The sequence below is a fragment of the Belonocnema kinseyi genome, chromosome 3 (assembly GCF_010883055.1).
Source record: "Belonocnema kinseyi isolate 2016_QV_RU_SX_M_011 chromosome 3, B_treatae_v1, whole genome shotgun sequence".
Classification (NCBI taxonomy): Eukaryota; Metazoa; Arthropoda; class Insecta; order Hymenoptera; family Cynipidae; genus Belonocnema; species Belonocnema kinseyi.
The window spans coordinates 37,555,274-37,570,215 of NC_046659.1; the positions used below are offsets into that span (position 1 = coordinate 37,555,274).

General features: G+C 30.5%; 1 protein-coding gene across 3 annotated transcripts in view; it reads left to right on the forward strand.

Moving 5' to 3' along the window:
* LOC117169023 (syntaxin-17) overlaps positions 1-14,942 on the forward strand; it is a 21,507-nt gene that overhangs the window by 5,121 nt on the left and 1,444 nt on the right. For 2 of the 3 annotated variants that reach the window (XM_033355079.1, XM_033355080.1), the window contains exon 4: positions 1,817-2,033. In XM_033355079.1, coding sequence (XP_033210970.1) covers positions 1,817-2,033 — 217 coding nt within the window. Of the gene's footprint in view, positions 1-1,816; positions 2,034-9,627; positions 9,932-11,104; positions 11,244-14,942 lie in introns of all 3 variants that reach the window. The other variant, XR_004466601.1, reaches the window with a different exon arrangement.

The following is a 14,942-nucleotide window of genomic DNA, read 5'->3' on the forward strand; positions in this document are numbered from 1 at the left end:
GGAGCTTAAGTCCACGTTGACACGCGTAGACCGGAATCTGTGAATTTCTTTTCAGAAAAAAAATGAAAATCTATGAAATTGTTTATTACTTCTTGTTTGGATTTACTGCCTGGTATCATTGGGCCAATGTTTTCAAGAAAAATCGAAGTTTTAGTCACTTCACCTCTCTTTTTGGCTTCCTTGCTTTTGAATGCAACTAATATCCATATTTTTATAAATATATGAAATAGGTCTACGCGGACGGGAGAATTGGGGGGGGGGGGGTCGTCAAAAGTCCAGACTTGTCTCCAAGACGTATGTAGGGGGCGGGGAGTGCTAAAAAATTGGCCAAGTGTTATATGGATAACCCTTTCGCTTAAATTGGCTCAATTTGATGTATTTTGTAATTCTAAAGCTTATATCAAACGGGGAAAATGAACGAAATAGGGCAAATAGGTGAAAAATGTTGATACGAAATCCTATTTCCGAACACTAGGCGAACTAAGCCACGTATCAAATACGGCTTCAAAATTAAAATTTCAGATATAATTCAGTTAAAATGCTCTTCAGAATTAATTATATTTTAACATTAGTTTAAAGTCTTTAGCAAGAAACAATTTTAGGGTTATTTTACATCAAATTCATTCGAAATTGCAAATTTGTATACGATAACAAATTACACTTTAAATAAATACTAAAAATTAGACGAAAATCCAGGCCAAAAAATAAATTCACTGTCATTTCGCAGTTATTTCCATACACGGACCATCCTGTAAAATGATATGCCTGGCTAAAATTGAAACTTTCGGAATTTCTGAACATACAATTTTCTAAGTCGTGCTACCTATAACAATAGATTAATATGTTAATTAACCTGATAAATATGTACAAGTTAGTCATGGGATTTTAAAAAAAATATTTATTATTAATATATCGGATAAAAATATCGATATCATAGATATTTTCGATATTTCTTTTCAATAAAGAAATAATTATGACGAATGTTAACACATTATTTATTTAAATTTTTTATCAAAGTAGAAAAATAATTAACTAGAATGCCCAGTGGGCATAAAATTTGGCGATGCCTTTACTACATCGTTCCGACTTATCCGACAATTTTACGTAAAGTTGTCGTAACGATGTCGTAAAGACGTTGCCATATTTTCCTGCCCACTGGGTGATTTATTTATGTAAATTCTTCTCCAAGCTCTAAAATCGTTCTCTATTCTCAAAAACTTTGAAACTTCATTCAATAAATTCAAGTTTATAGTTTATTGGATATATTTTATAGTTTATGGGATGGGAAAATAAAAATGCCTGTTCTGTTGGATTTCAGGAGTAATACATTCTGAGACAGATACAAATGGTATAATCTATCAAGTAAAAAAAAAATGAAATGATAGGTATTAATTTTTCCAAAATCTTATTTTTCCTGAAACTTATTTTGACGAAAAAATCACTATATTTACGGGCGATATAGAAATAAATGTTAGAGGAGATCGGGCTTGTTAATTCAGTGAAAAAAGTTGTACGAACCGTGAATAAATATTATTGAAATTTTTGTTTAAATTTTTGTGGAAAAAAAGCCGGGGGAACTGTACTCGATTAACCACACGACGAAGTTTCATATGCCCTTAGGAGCCGTACTTTACGTAACGGATGATTGGCCCTCTTTAGACCATTCCCCCCTTTGAACAAAGGAACCCTAGAAAATTTATACAGGGTGCCCCCCCCCCTGAGCTGTTAGGTAATTTAAGTAAGGCCCCTTCATATTGATTTCATTTTTTATTCCTAATAAATTGGAATCCTTTAAATACATATTAATCGTTAATAGGATCAAAGTGAATCAGTAGATGCAATTGTGGACAACGTGGAAGTTACGAAGCACGAAGTTGCGAAAGGGACAGAAATTTTAAAGAAAGCTTCAAAGTATAAAGCTATGACGTATCCACTTGCGGGAGCTTTAATTGGAACCTGTTTTGCGGGACCAATTGGATTTTTTGCAGGTTTAAAAATAGGAGGTCTTTCAGCCATAGGAGGTGGCATTTTGGGTAAATAATTAAAGTATTTAAAAATAATAATCATTATTCTACTAAGCGTTTAAAAATTGAGGTACGTTTTTTTGGGCTTTTTTCGTTTTCTCAAAAACCGACTTTTGGGCGGAGGTGCTGGCCGCTAGCAATTCCACTACAATAAACTGAAAGAATTAAACAAATTAATTGCGCTAAAATTTTAAGCTTTTTTGGCTCAAAAAGTGCGAAAATTAATTTTGAATAACGTAGCCCATCTTTTACAAACTACCCTTAAAATAAAATATGTACTTAAACTAAATGTAAGCATATAAGAATTGTGGGCTTTTTTGGGCTCTCCATTGGTATCAATTCTGATTTTCGAATTCTCTTATTCTAAAAAAACCGGACTTTTTATTCGAGGTGCTGGCGTCCAGCTGCCAGCCCTTCACTACATAAAATTTGAAACATTAAAAAAATCAATTGCGCCAGAATTTTTGTCTTTTTTGGGCTCTCAAAATCTCCAGACATTAATTTTCAAAAAACAACCCCTGTCTCCTAATAATTACCCTTAAAATAACTGTCGTACCCAGACTGTATGTAAGCATATCCAAATATTGTGATATTTTTGGGATCCCAAAAATAATCCCAAACTATTTACAAAAATCAATTTTAACCCTTAAAAACTCTCCCAAATAAAGATATGGAATAAGTATGAGATAAAATATACCACACAGTAAAAAAATATTTATCGTAATTTTACCACAATAAATGATGTAACCAATATTACCAATATTCAACGCAGGGTTTTTACGACCAACCAGAAGTTTGCATTTCTGGTTTGTAAATACTACTTTAGGTTATGAGATTAACTGGAAATTGTAAAATTAAAACGGAAGCGTGAAACTGCAGGTTGCAGTGAAATTTTACTGAAATGACTTGAAAATTTACATTAAATGGTAAATTTCCAGGAATCGGCAAATTTCCTTCCGCAGATAAATTTACCATACAAAATAGTAATTTTACAATTTTATGAAAAAATTAAATCAAATTGTGTATAACTTTATTTAATAATAAGCAGTTTTAAGACCAATAAAAGTGAATATTATTAATATATAATTAATATTCACTTTTATTGATCTTAAAATTATTTATTATTAAGTGTATCAAAAAAGTTACGTACGGGTTAGGTAGAAATGAAAATAAAGGTTACGTATCATGTAAAGAATAAAGTGAAACAAAAACATTTATTATGAAGCTTAAAAAAATATACCTATATACATATAGATGTCAATTCGCTTCAAAAAAAAAGGATCTCTGCTTTAGAATCACTACATTATCAAAAAGTGAGATGCCACTTTAATTTAGACTTACAATCCGTGATAATATTAGCCAATTTTACCTCGAAAGTTTGTTAATCGCATCATTACATTTGAATTATATTATTTTTCCAGTATACTTGCTCTCAATATTATTTGAAATAGTGAATACTTCAAGGCAGGGTGTCTAGCGAGTCTTAGAAACAAAAGTCCTTTCCAGGTTTTTCAGGTCAAGAAATCAAATTGTTCAAGATCTCCTTTTTTACACCAAATAATGAAATAATCGTTTGTCATAAATTTAAAAAATGAGCTATTTTATTTTTCATTCGCCAACAAATTCTTAAAGAAAGCCAAATCATAAATCCAAAAATTCTTAATTTTTTGCGAACATGAGCCGTCTTTGTCAAACATTTCAAAATATTTTGAAATCTTTGTAATATTTTTGAAATCATTGTAATCTTTGTGAATTCGTTGGAATTTATGGAAGAATTACAAATCTTATTGAAAGCTTGAAATTTCGGTGAAATCTTTAAGAAATCTTTTGGAATTTTTCAAAGTTTTTGTAAAATCTTCAAATCCTTGTAATCTTTGAAACATTTGTGAACTCTTTCTTTAATTTTATTCGCGAAATCTTTTGTATTCGTTTGGAATCATTGAAGTCTTTTCAAATCTTTTCAAACGTATTTAAAACCTCTTGAAATCGCTTAAAATCTTTGTAATGTTTTGAAATCCTTGAAATCTGGTGAAATCTTTTTGAAAATCTTTGGAATTCTCGTACTCTTTTGAAATCTTTATGAATGTTTTATGAAATCATTGAAAGTTTTATGAAATCTTTTGAAATCTCCTAAAAAATTTTGAAGTTATTTAAAATCTTTGAAATGTTTTGAAATCTTAGAAATATGGTTTAACATGCCCTTTTTCAAATCTTTTGATAGTTTTAAAATCTTTGTGCAATGTTCAAAATCTTTGGGGAATTTTTGTGAAAGCTTTTTAATGTAATGTACAAGTCTTGTTTGAATCTTTGAAATTCTTGAAATTTTTATGAAAAATTTCTAGAATCTTTGTTTGGGAAATATTTTGCATTCGTTGAAATCATTGAATTATTTTGAAATCTGGTTTTCTGTACCCTTTTTCAAATCTATGAAATACTTTAAATTTTTAAAGTTTTAACATGTTTGTGAAATTTCTGTGAAATCTTTATTGAAATCTGGTGCGCGCGCCTTTTTTAAATCGTTAACATCCATGAAATTTTTGTGAAATGTTAAAGATATTTAAGATACTTTAAAATGTTTGAAATATTTTGTAACCTTTTGAAAACTGTTGCACACTCAAAAACCGAGTGGTCAAACCCTCGAAAAATCCGTTGTATGGCCATGGCTTATTCTAATTTTTGAAACTGAATTAACATCGAAATTTAAAACTAATAATTTTTATAATTTGTAACTTGAACATCACAACTAAATTTATACTTCAATATTCTATATTAGCGGATAAGGAACTAAAAAATTATCAAATTATTCAGAATATTTAAGTCTGTTCTTTGCAATCTATAAAATATTTCGTACAGTCTACAAAAAGTGCCTTGAAATATCTTTATTTATTCTGTAGTAAACAAAAGATAAATTATATCTTGACTAATAAAAACCTTTTCAGTAGCAAGATTTTTTCTAAACGAGATGATTCTTTCATAATAGGCTAAAAGATTAAAATTACTCTTCGCATTTCGATAAAATTGCTGTTTTAAAAGCAAAAAAAAAAGAAAAGTAAAATTCAAAGTTTTCGTAAAAAATTCTAAGAGATTTCCAGGTTTTCAAGGTTTAAAAAAAAATCCAGAATAAGTTAGAAGGCAGTAAAAGGTTTTTTGAAAAATCATCAATTACGGGCAGAATATTTGAAAAACGTTTTTCTTTGATAGATCCGCAACTTCCTATTATGTCAAAAAGAAAGGTTGTGCAAGGCGGCTCGAAGTATACACAATTTTTTGCAGGAAAAAATTTTCCAAAAAATAACAGCTGAAAAAAAAATATTATTTCAAAAAACTTTTAAAAACTAAAACTTGTGATGAGTTGTGCAGGATAAATGCAGTCTTTATTCCCCCTAACGAAATTATGTAAGATCAACAGTTGTCAAATTAAAACCCAAAATGTCAAACTCAAAAAAATACAAGGGACAAGTTTTTCGTTTTCGAAATTTGATTATTCTTGGGTCTTGTATGTTTTTTTTGTTTGTTTTGAATTGGACTTTTTGGGCTTCGATTTGACTACCGTTGATTTAAATAATTTTGGTAGAGGGAATATAGACTGAATTTGTTAAGCACCATTCACCACACGATTTCGTTTTTCGAAAATTGATTATTTTTGATTCTTGTATGTTTTTTAAATTTGACATTTTGGCTTTTGATTTGACAACTGTTCATCTTCAGGGTGGCCGTTTTAATCGAAGAAAAAAATTCCCGGTTCGCAAACGTTTTTCACGACCAATGAAATTTAAAAAAAACTATTCTAAACATTTTTCAATATAAAGTAATAAACAATAAACAACAAATTAAAGCATTCAAAATTTACGTATCGACGAAGGTACTAACACTTTTCAATAAAACAATATTAAATGAGATGCAAATAAACTACAAAATTTAGAACTATTATCAATTATAGAGTTCGAAGATTCGGATTAAGTTCCAAAAATATAACTCCACGTTAACATTTTCAATAGTCTAAACCAGACATGCCTAAGCTGGAGAAATTCCCGCCAGCCACACATGTTTTGCGCTTTCCACTATTTCGGCTAGAGAGCGAGAGTGGTGGTAAACGCGTGCCTAGATGCCCTCCTCTCCTACCCAAGCAGCACCGCAGATACGAAATATCTGTTAGGGCGCTTGGGGCGACTAACTTTCCAATATAAATTTGTAATGGTGACTAGAATTTTAATTATTTTATTTCAGCATGTTTACATTTGTCTTCAAATAATGTAATTCAAAGGAGAATTGTGCAAAGTATTTATGCCTGCAAACTTTCAACACATTTTGACCACAAAATATTTCTTATCCTAGGAAAAAAGCCGGGGGAATCTAACACTGAAAAAATCGATACTAATTCCTAAGCGCTATGCAAATAAATCACATTTTGCCTAAAAACTGAGCAAAAAGTTTGCCGACGACTGGCCTAGATGCCCTCTTCTCCGACCCAAGCCGCACCGCAGATACGAAATATCTGTTAGGGTGCTTGGGGCGACTAACTTTTCATTATAAATTTGTAATAGTGACTAGAGTTTTAATTATTTCACTTTAGTATTTTTACATTTATTGACAATAAATGTAATTAAAAAGAGAATTTTACAAAGTTTTTATTTTTTGTACAAATGTACATTATTGAATATTTTAGTATCACCGTTTTTTAAATTGTGCATATGATGTATAGAAATGTTGGGTGATACTTTTTGCAGTATAACAATTTATTAACATCATGCACAAGGTAGAAATGTACGTTACAGTAAAAGAATTTCAAATTAAGGATTCTAAACTAAATGATATAATAATTTATAAAAGCCACAATTTAACAAATAAGAACACATTCAAATTGGCCGATAAAGTAACTCCCGCCTTAATCACGCGACAAATACCCGTTGTGATCAATCATTTTTCTTTCGAGGAATTGATAGCCGTTACCCAAACGGCTCCCGTCTTCTTTTCTACCCTCAAAAGTGTTGGGAAATTGCTTCATCAATTGGACAGCTACTTAACGAAACGCATGTTTGCCTAAGCGAACATTATACGATCGCATGTCTTGAACAACTGCGTCAATTATACTAGACTTTAACGATTCATCAGTAGTACCTTCCATTAATTTTTGCAGATTATCATTTTTCAATTTCTCCTACGGCACGGAGTACTCTTCCCAGGACTTGAATTTTCCTTGCCTTTCGTCTAGGTAAGCCTTAATTCTTTCATTTGTCCCTCTCATCTCTACTTCTGCTGGATCCACGTGCATTTCTTGGACATCTGCGAGCATCTCTTTATCAATCTCAGCGTTTTGGAGAATATTCCGGTTGCCATCACGATCTGCGATATTATAGTTATCTGCGCCATCACCACCAATGGTAGATTGTACATTATCATTGAGATCAGCATCAGAAACAGCCACTGCTACTCCTACATCTTTTCGGCGTTGTATTAATTGTTGGCAGCTCTTTAGTTAAAATGTTGTTCGGCAATTTATTTTCCGAATGGGACGTGGAGCCATCATTCAATAAATACCATTCTTCATCGTCTTGAAGAATGATAAAAGGCGCGTCTTTACTGACATAATATAAAAATATTTCTGAGTCGTCAATCACAGTCCCATCGCTTTCCAAAACAATCAATTTTCCACTTATGTCCAGCTTCTCGCTTCCTTTTGCTAACACAGTAGCCAGATCTGTGGATTCTCTAACCATTATCGCTCTCTTCTTTCCTCGATTTGCTGTCCATACTTTGCATGAAAAAATCTTAAATAAAGAGAATGCAAAAATAATTAGCAATTCAGTAAATAAACTTTCAAGAAACAATGAAAAAACTTATGTTTCATAAAGAAACATGTTGAGTAACACATGTAAATATTAAATGTCATGAAAATAGTTTTTATTTCAAAAGAAAACTTGAAGTTGGAAGATGCAACTGTTGCTATAAACAAATTAAGTTCAATAACGTAAAAAATGAGCGAATTTCAATTATGTTTCAGTTGCTTTTGATGCTTCTTTTTTATTTTGTCCACATTTAGTTAGTAAAATATGCATCTTCATATTTCCCTTTTAATTATAAAAAATAAAATGATGTAATAGAAGAATAAATTAGCTTTGGAAGAAGGATTACGACTGTAGAAACAAGTTAGTCAAGGTATCAACCATAATTTTTTTCCAGAGTGGCGATTCTGTGTGCTAAAAATTGTAATTGAAGATTTTAGAGCTTAATAATTGAATATTTTCATTCAATCTGCTACAGCTATCAGTAAGAAATGCCATTTTGATATATTATTATTTTTATTTCATACAAGAATTTACAACTAAAGAAGAAAAGGCTATTTAATTATTTTATGCATCATTACAAGTGCAATATACATCAATTTTATGAGATTACTAATTTAAAAAAAAAGACATTTCTACAAGAATAGATGCATTTTAAACCAAACGAAAATTTTAGAAAAAAAATTAGGACAATTATGATTAGGAAAAAAAAAAATAAAAATTTTAACAAAACTGAAATTTTGAACAACTATTTATTTTTTCAAGTTACTTTTTTCATTTGCATTAAGATTGTATAAATATAATTTTCCGAAGTTTTTCATGGAAATTGAAAAAGGTTATTGAAGAATTCAGAGATGCCAAAAAAATATTTATACAATTTCTAAGATTTTTATACAAATATTTTATCATTTTTCGGGAATCTTTTAGTTTTAAAATATTTTTAATCTCTTCAAATGTTTTTAAATTTCTAAATATCTTCTAAACGTACTTGAATTATACTTGAATTCTTCTGATTCGGTTTTTGAAAATTTCGACAATTTTTTTATAATCTTTTAAAATCTTTTTAAAGGTTTGGTTAAAATTAATTTTTAAAAATTAAGAATCAATTTACATACTCCCAGGAATGTTAAGAATTAAAATTTTTTTGATACCTTTTAAAAGCTTTCAAAAACTTCACAATTAATTTCGAAATATTTAATCATTAAAAATTTTTCATTGTTATTGATATTTTAAAAAATTTTCCTATCATCATTTAAAATGATTAGAATTTTTCCTAATTTTTTAAAATCTTTTGAAACGTTTAGAAATTTTTGAAATATTCTCGTGAAATAAATTTGGTAAATAAGAAATCATTAAAAATTTGCCAACAAAATTTAAGAATACTTTTTTTCTCTCTTAGCACCTTCCAGAATTCTTAAAATTTTCTAAAGTTTATGTTCGAAATCTTTTAAGTTTAACATTATTTTTGTATCTTTCCCAAACTATTAAGTGTTAAATGACGTGAAAGTAGTTTCAAGTATGACTCGTTAAACAATGTGAACTTTTTTTCCAAAGAAAAATTAAAGTTGTAACATACAACTCTTGCTATTCAAACTGAGTTCAATAACTTTAAAAATGAATGAATTCCATTTATGTTTGAAATGAATTTGATGTTTCTTTTTCAATTTGCCCACATTCAGTTAGTAATCCATGCATGTTAATATTTCCCTTTTAATTGTAAAAAAGAAAAATTATGAAACATAAAAATAAAGTAGCTCTGGAATAAGGATAACGACTGTATAAACAAGTTCGTGAAGCTGTGAAACATATTTTCTTTCCAGAGTGGCGCTTCTGAATGCTGCAAATTGTAATTGAAGGGTTTAGAACATATTAGTTGTAGATTTTACATCAACCTGATACAACCATCTGTAAGAAATACCATTTTGATATATACTTAAGTTTCTTTCATACTATCATTTACAACTATAGGAGAAAAGACTATTTAACTATTTTAAGTATAATTCCAAGTGCAATATACATCAGTTTTATGAGATTACTCACATTCACTTTACGTGCCCGAATCGAAAGGCGCATATCTGAGTAAATATACTGGCGTGGATGCAATCATTATTTCTGGAAATTGAGGTAAGGATAATCAGGACTCCCTGTTCCAAGTAAAATTATATTTCTTTCCCGAAACTCCTTGTGCTGAAATAAAAACAATAATTTGTGTACACAGATGCTCTGCATTCGAGGTAAACCGATTGATCTAACATATCGAAACACTATATTAATGAATAAAGAGGTTATGCTCATTCGTAATTTGAAACATCTGTTTCAAATAGAAAAAACTTTGCTCATTGACGTGAGGATTTAAGGTTAGGAAGTACATGCGAATAACGTAATGAAACTTACCTTATAACGATAACGTTGAAAAGACTGATCGTACTGATCTTTGCGGGCTCTTTTCTCCCCATTTCTCTCTTTTCTCGTCAATCTGGTTGCGTGTGCGGGAACCGGATACGGTATACCACCTTGATCAAAAAGTTTTAGGACTCGTCACCATGTGGCGCTCTCGATCGGCCGATTTCAATTCTTCTTTTTTTGTTGTGTCGGAAGAAGTGTCATTGACACTTGATAGCTTGACATTTGTTGAAATGACGCCGTGTTGTGTACATCTATCTTTGTGTGTGGTTTCGATTTTTCATACAAAAAAAATGTCATCGACTTTGCACAATGCGATCGTTATCGGTGAGAATTTTGCTAAAAACGAAACGAATACCATCCAACAACCACCATACGGCTCCGATGGCTATACCGCAAACGGATTATAAAAAATGTTTCGAGGATTGGATCAAGCGCTGGCATAAGTGTGTTGCAGTCGATGGGGAGTACTTTGAAGGGGACAATATCGATTATAATAAATAAACTTTTATTTTTGATTTAAAAAATAAAGTCCTAAAACTTTTTTTTACCAAGGTGGTATACCGTATCAATTTCCTTTTTTCAGTTATAACTGCTCATAAAAATATATATAATATAAGAATTTTATGATTGAATGAGTTATTTTGATAAAAAATTTAATTTTAATTTTTTGTTATTATTACTGATATTGGAATATTAGCATTTTCATAGCGAACTTTCACGTCTAAATTTGATTTTTACCTCTCCTTGTGATTTTAACGGTAATTTCAATTTCACATGAAAGACAGAACGTTTTCAACCAAATGTGGTTCCTTTCTTCTAATTTTGTGTATTATTGTTATATTTTGCATAATTTAAAATAGCGTATTTACGATCTCCGAAGTATTCCTACAGATTTACGATGTCCGAAGTATTCCTACAGAGGGCAGTAAGATGCCGACTATATAAAATGTAATATAACGATTTCTTCTGCTGGCCTGTAATTTCTATCCTACAAATCGGACTATCTCTACGCTGAATGTGGTAATATTACGTAAGGAAATTATTAATTCTACAGTTATATCTCATAAAATTTGTTTCATTTTTTACAGTGCGTAGATCTGAGCTAGTTTTGAGCTTATTAAAAGTAACAAATTAGATTTTGCACAAAAAACCCATAAAACTAACAGCTATCCCTGACTAAAAATATAGATATTAAACAAAACTAAAACAAAAATAGAAATCAGAAGTCAATGATTTTGCGTGATTCACAAAACACTGCCGAAAAATCTCAAAATGAAAAAGAATCATAGTATTCACCCTCGAAAAACTCTAAACCTTTACCCTCTACCCTACAGTAATAATAAAAAAATTAAATAAGAAAAAACACCCTTGACGCATTTAAGTAAACCCTGCTCAGCTGCCTTCAACAAAGAAAGCCATAAAGATTTCAATTAAAAATAATTACCACAAAGTCTTTCCCAAAAATCTTTTTCATATACTTACCTCCACAGTAACTTTCAACAACATTTGATAACCATCCTGATCACATTTAGAGAACCAAGTTTCATTCTCCATCAACTAAAACCTCTAGTTAATAAATCTATCTCCGCAGTAGGATTCTATCTCATCTATGAAATACTTTATGAAAGTCTCACCTTCCATCAATTAAAACGATAAAAATCATTTTAAATTAAAAACAATTACTACAGACAATTTCTCAAGACCATTTAATATACACATTCCCACATGCATATTACACAAACCCCAGGAATTACCCTCTCACATTTCTGGAGATAAGTATCAGCTAACTTTAACTACAATCGCCAATAAATTAAAATTACAAGAAATTACCAAACAACTCTCGAAGTCTCTATTTTATACACTTACCCTCAGAGTAATACAGCACGACCCCCAGGAATCACCCATATTTTTTTAACAAATCAAGTCTCACCTTCCATCAATTAAAATTATCAAAAATGTTTCAAATTGATAATTACCACACGCAGCTTTCCAAGTTTTTAACCCAACACAACTGTCCAAGACCCAGGTTAATATATCTATCTCTACAGTAATATTCCAATAAAGTGGGACGATGGTCGTGGGGGCTAAAGCGTAAGCTTTGGAACCACTCCGTCGGCTTGCGGGTTCGATTCCCGCCTCGCACTCTGGAAGAGTCTCGGAGAGTTAAACTGTTGGTCCCCCTTCCACCACCAAGTAAGTGTGTGGGGGGTGTGTAAAGGAATAAAGAAGAAGGTGCAAGAAAAATGTAAACCCTTAGGGACACATTAGAAGCTTCCATTCCATTCCAGTAATATTCCAATACCCTCAGGAATCATCCTATGAGTCCCTATCAACATTTCATGAACCAAGTCACACCTTCGATAAATTAAAACGGTAAAAAATATTTCAAATTAAAAATAATCGACACACACAGCTTTCCAAGCTTTCTTGAGAACTACCTTATCGAAATTAAAGAACCAAGTCTCACCCTCCATTAACTAAAACCTCCAAAACAATCTCGAATTAAAAATAAATATTCCACGTCATCATGAAATACGCGCTTTATGAAAGTCTGACATTCCAATAATTAAAACGGTAAAAAATATTTAAAATTAAAATTTTAAATAAAATTTAATTAAATTTTTAAAATATTTAAAATTTAGACCTATTCCCACTGTAATTACACAACCCCTAGGAACTGCACCTATCAAGCTTCATCTACCAAGTCTCACCTTCCGTCAATTAAAACGGTCAAAAATATCTCAAATTAATAATAATTACCACACGCAGCTTTCCAATACTCCAATAAATATATCCACCTAGACAGTAATATTCCACAACCCCAGGAACTACACCGTTAAATGTGATAGGTGTAGTTCCTGGGGTTGTGGAATATTACTGTCTAGGTGGATATATCTATTGGAGGCTTGGAAAGCTGCGTGTGGTAATTATTATTAATTTGAGATATTTTTGACCGTTTTAATTGACGGAAGGTGAGACTTGGTACGTGAAGCTTGATAGGTGTAGTTCCTAGGGGTTGTGTAATATTGCGGTGGGAATAGATCTAAATTTTAAATATTTTTAAAATTTAATTAAATTTTATTTGAAATTTTAATTTTAAATATTTTTTACCGTTTTAATTATTGGAATGTTAGACTTTCATAAAGCGCATATTTCATAGATAACGTGGAATATTACTGTGGAGATAGATTTATTAACTAGAGTGTTTAGAAACTTGTGTGGGATATTTATTTTTAATTCGAGATTGTTTTGGATGTTTTAGTTGATGGATGGTGAGACTTGGTTCTTTAAGTTCGATAAGGATAGTTCTCAAGTGTTGTTTAATGTTACTGTGGAGATGAGGATATGAAGAAGATTTTTGGGAAAGTCTTTGTTGTATTCATTTTTCATTGAAATTTTTATGGATTTTTTAGTTGAAGGCAGCTGAGCAGGGTTTGCCTAAATGCGTCTGGGGTGTTTTTTTAATTTGATTTTTTGATTATTACTGTAGGAAAGTGGGTAGGGTTTAAAGAGTTTTCCGGGCGCAAAATCATTGACTTTCAATTTATATATATTTTTTTAGTTTTGTTTAATATCTCTATTTTTACACTGCCGTGCAAAAGTTTTAGGCTACCTCTTTCTTATAACTGAATAAATTCTTTTAATTTTAATCATACCAGAGCTTAAAAATTTTCTCTTTAAAATGTTGATTGTTTTAGAAATTCCGTATAAAATAAGCCCAGGGTGGAGTTAGTTTGTCTAGTATTTGAATATATATTACAAAAATAGTGTAAATTTCAACGTTTCCTTAAATTTTCAATAACTTCTGAAATAGTAATCACTGTTCAATGTTCTTGGGCTCATTTTGAACCTTTCTTTCACCGTATCACAGCAGCTTATGAGTATAAATCGTAAAAATTTTCTTTTTGAATTGCAAGGTTAGAAGTTGTAACAAAAAAGTTGAAAAAATTGCAATATTATTTTTGGTAAATATATGAAACATATAATTATGAAGTTTCTATGTAATTTCCTCAAAATATATATTTATTTAACTTTTATTCTGATTTGTCTACAGATAAGATGTTTTCCAATTTTTCCAACTTTTTTATTACAACTTCAACTTCTTGCAGTTTACATTATTTTTGCAACATCTATTTAAAAACTAGAAAAATTGGCTTTATCCTGGGCTTATTGTATACAGAATTTCTAAAACAATTTACCTTTTAAATCGAAATTTTTTAGCTCTGGTATAATTAAGATTAGGAGAATTTATTCAGCCATAAAAAAAGAGATGGGCTAAAACTTTTGCACGGCAGTGTACTTATGGGTAGCTGTTAGTGATATGGGTTGTTTTCGGACATTATAATTTATTGTTTTTAGTGATCTCAAAACTAGCATAGACCTATTGTATATTTTTTCTCGTATTTATTCCATATCCTTTTTTTTTAATTTTTTAAGGCTTAGGATTGATTTTTGGAAGTAATTTGTGAGCATTTTTTGGAGTTCAAAAACAGCACAATATTCTGATATGCTTACATTTTGTTTGAGTGCATATTTTATTTTAAGGTCACTTTTTCGCAGATTTCTCAATTTTCCAACATACTAGGCAGTCTGATAAGTCCCTAAAAAATGAAACACGGAGACATTCTTTTGGCCAAAGTCGGTTTTATTTTTCAACATACTCTACTTTTAGGTCGATACAGCGAGTCCAACGATTTTCTAACTTTTTGATACCGTCCGAAAAGTACTC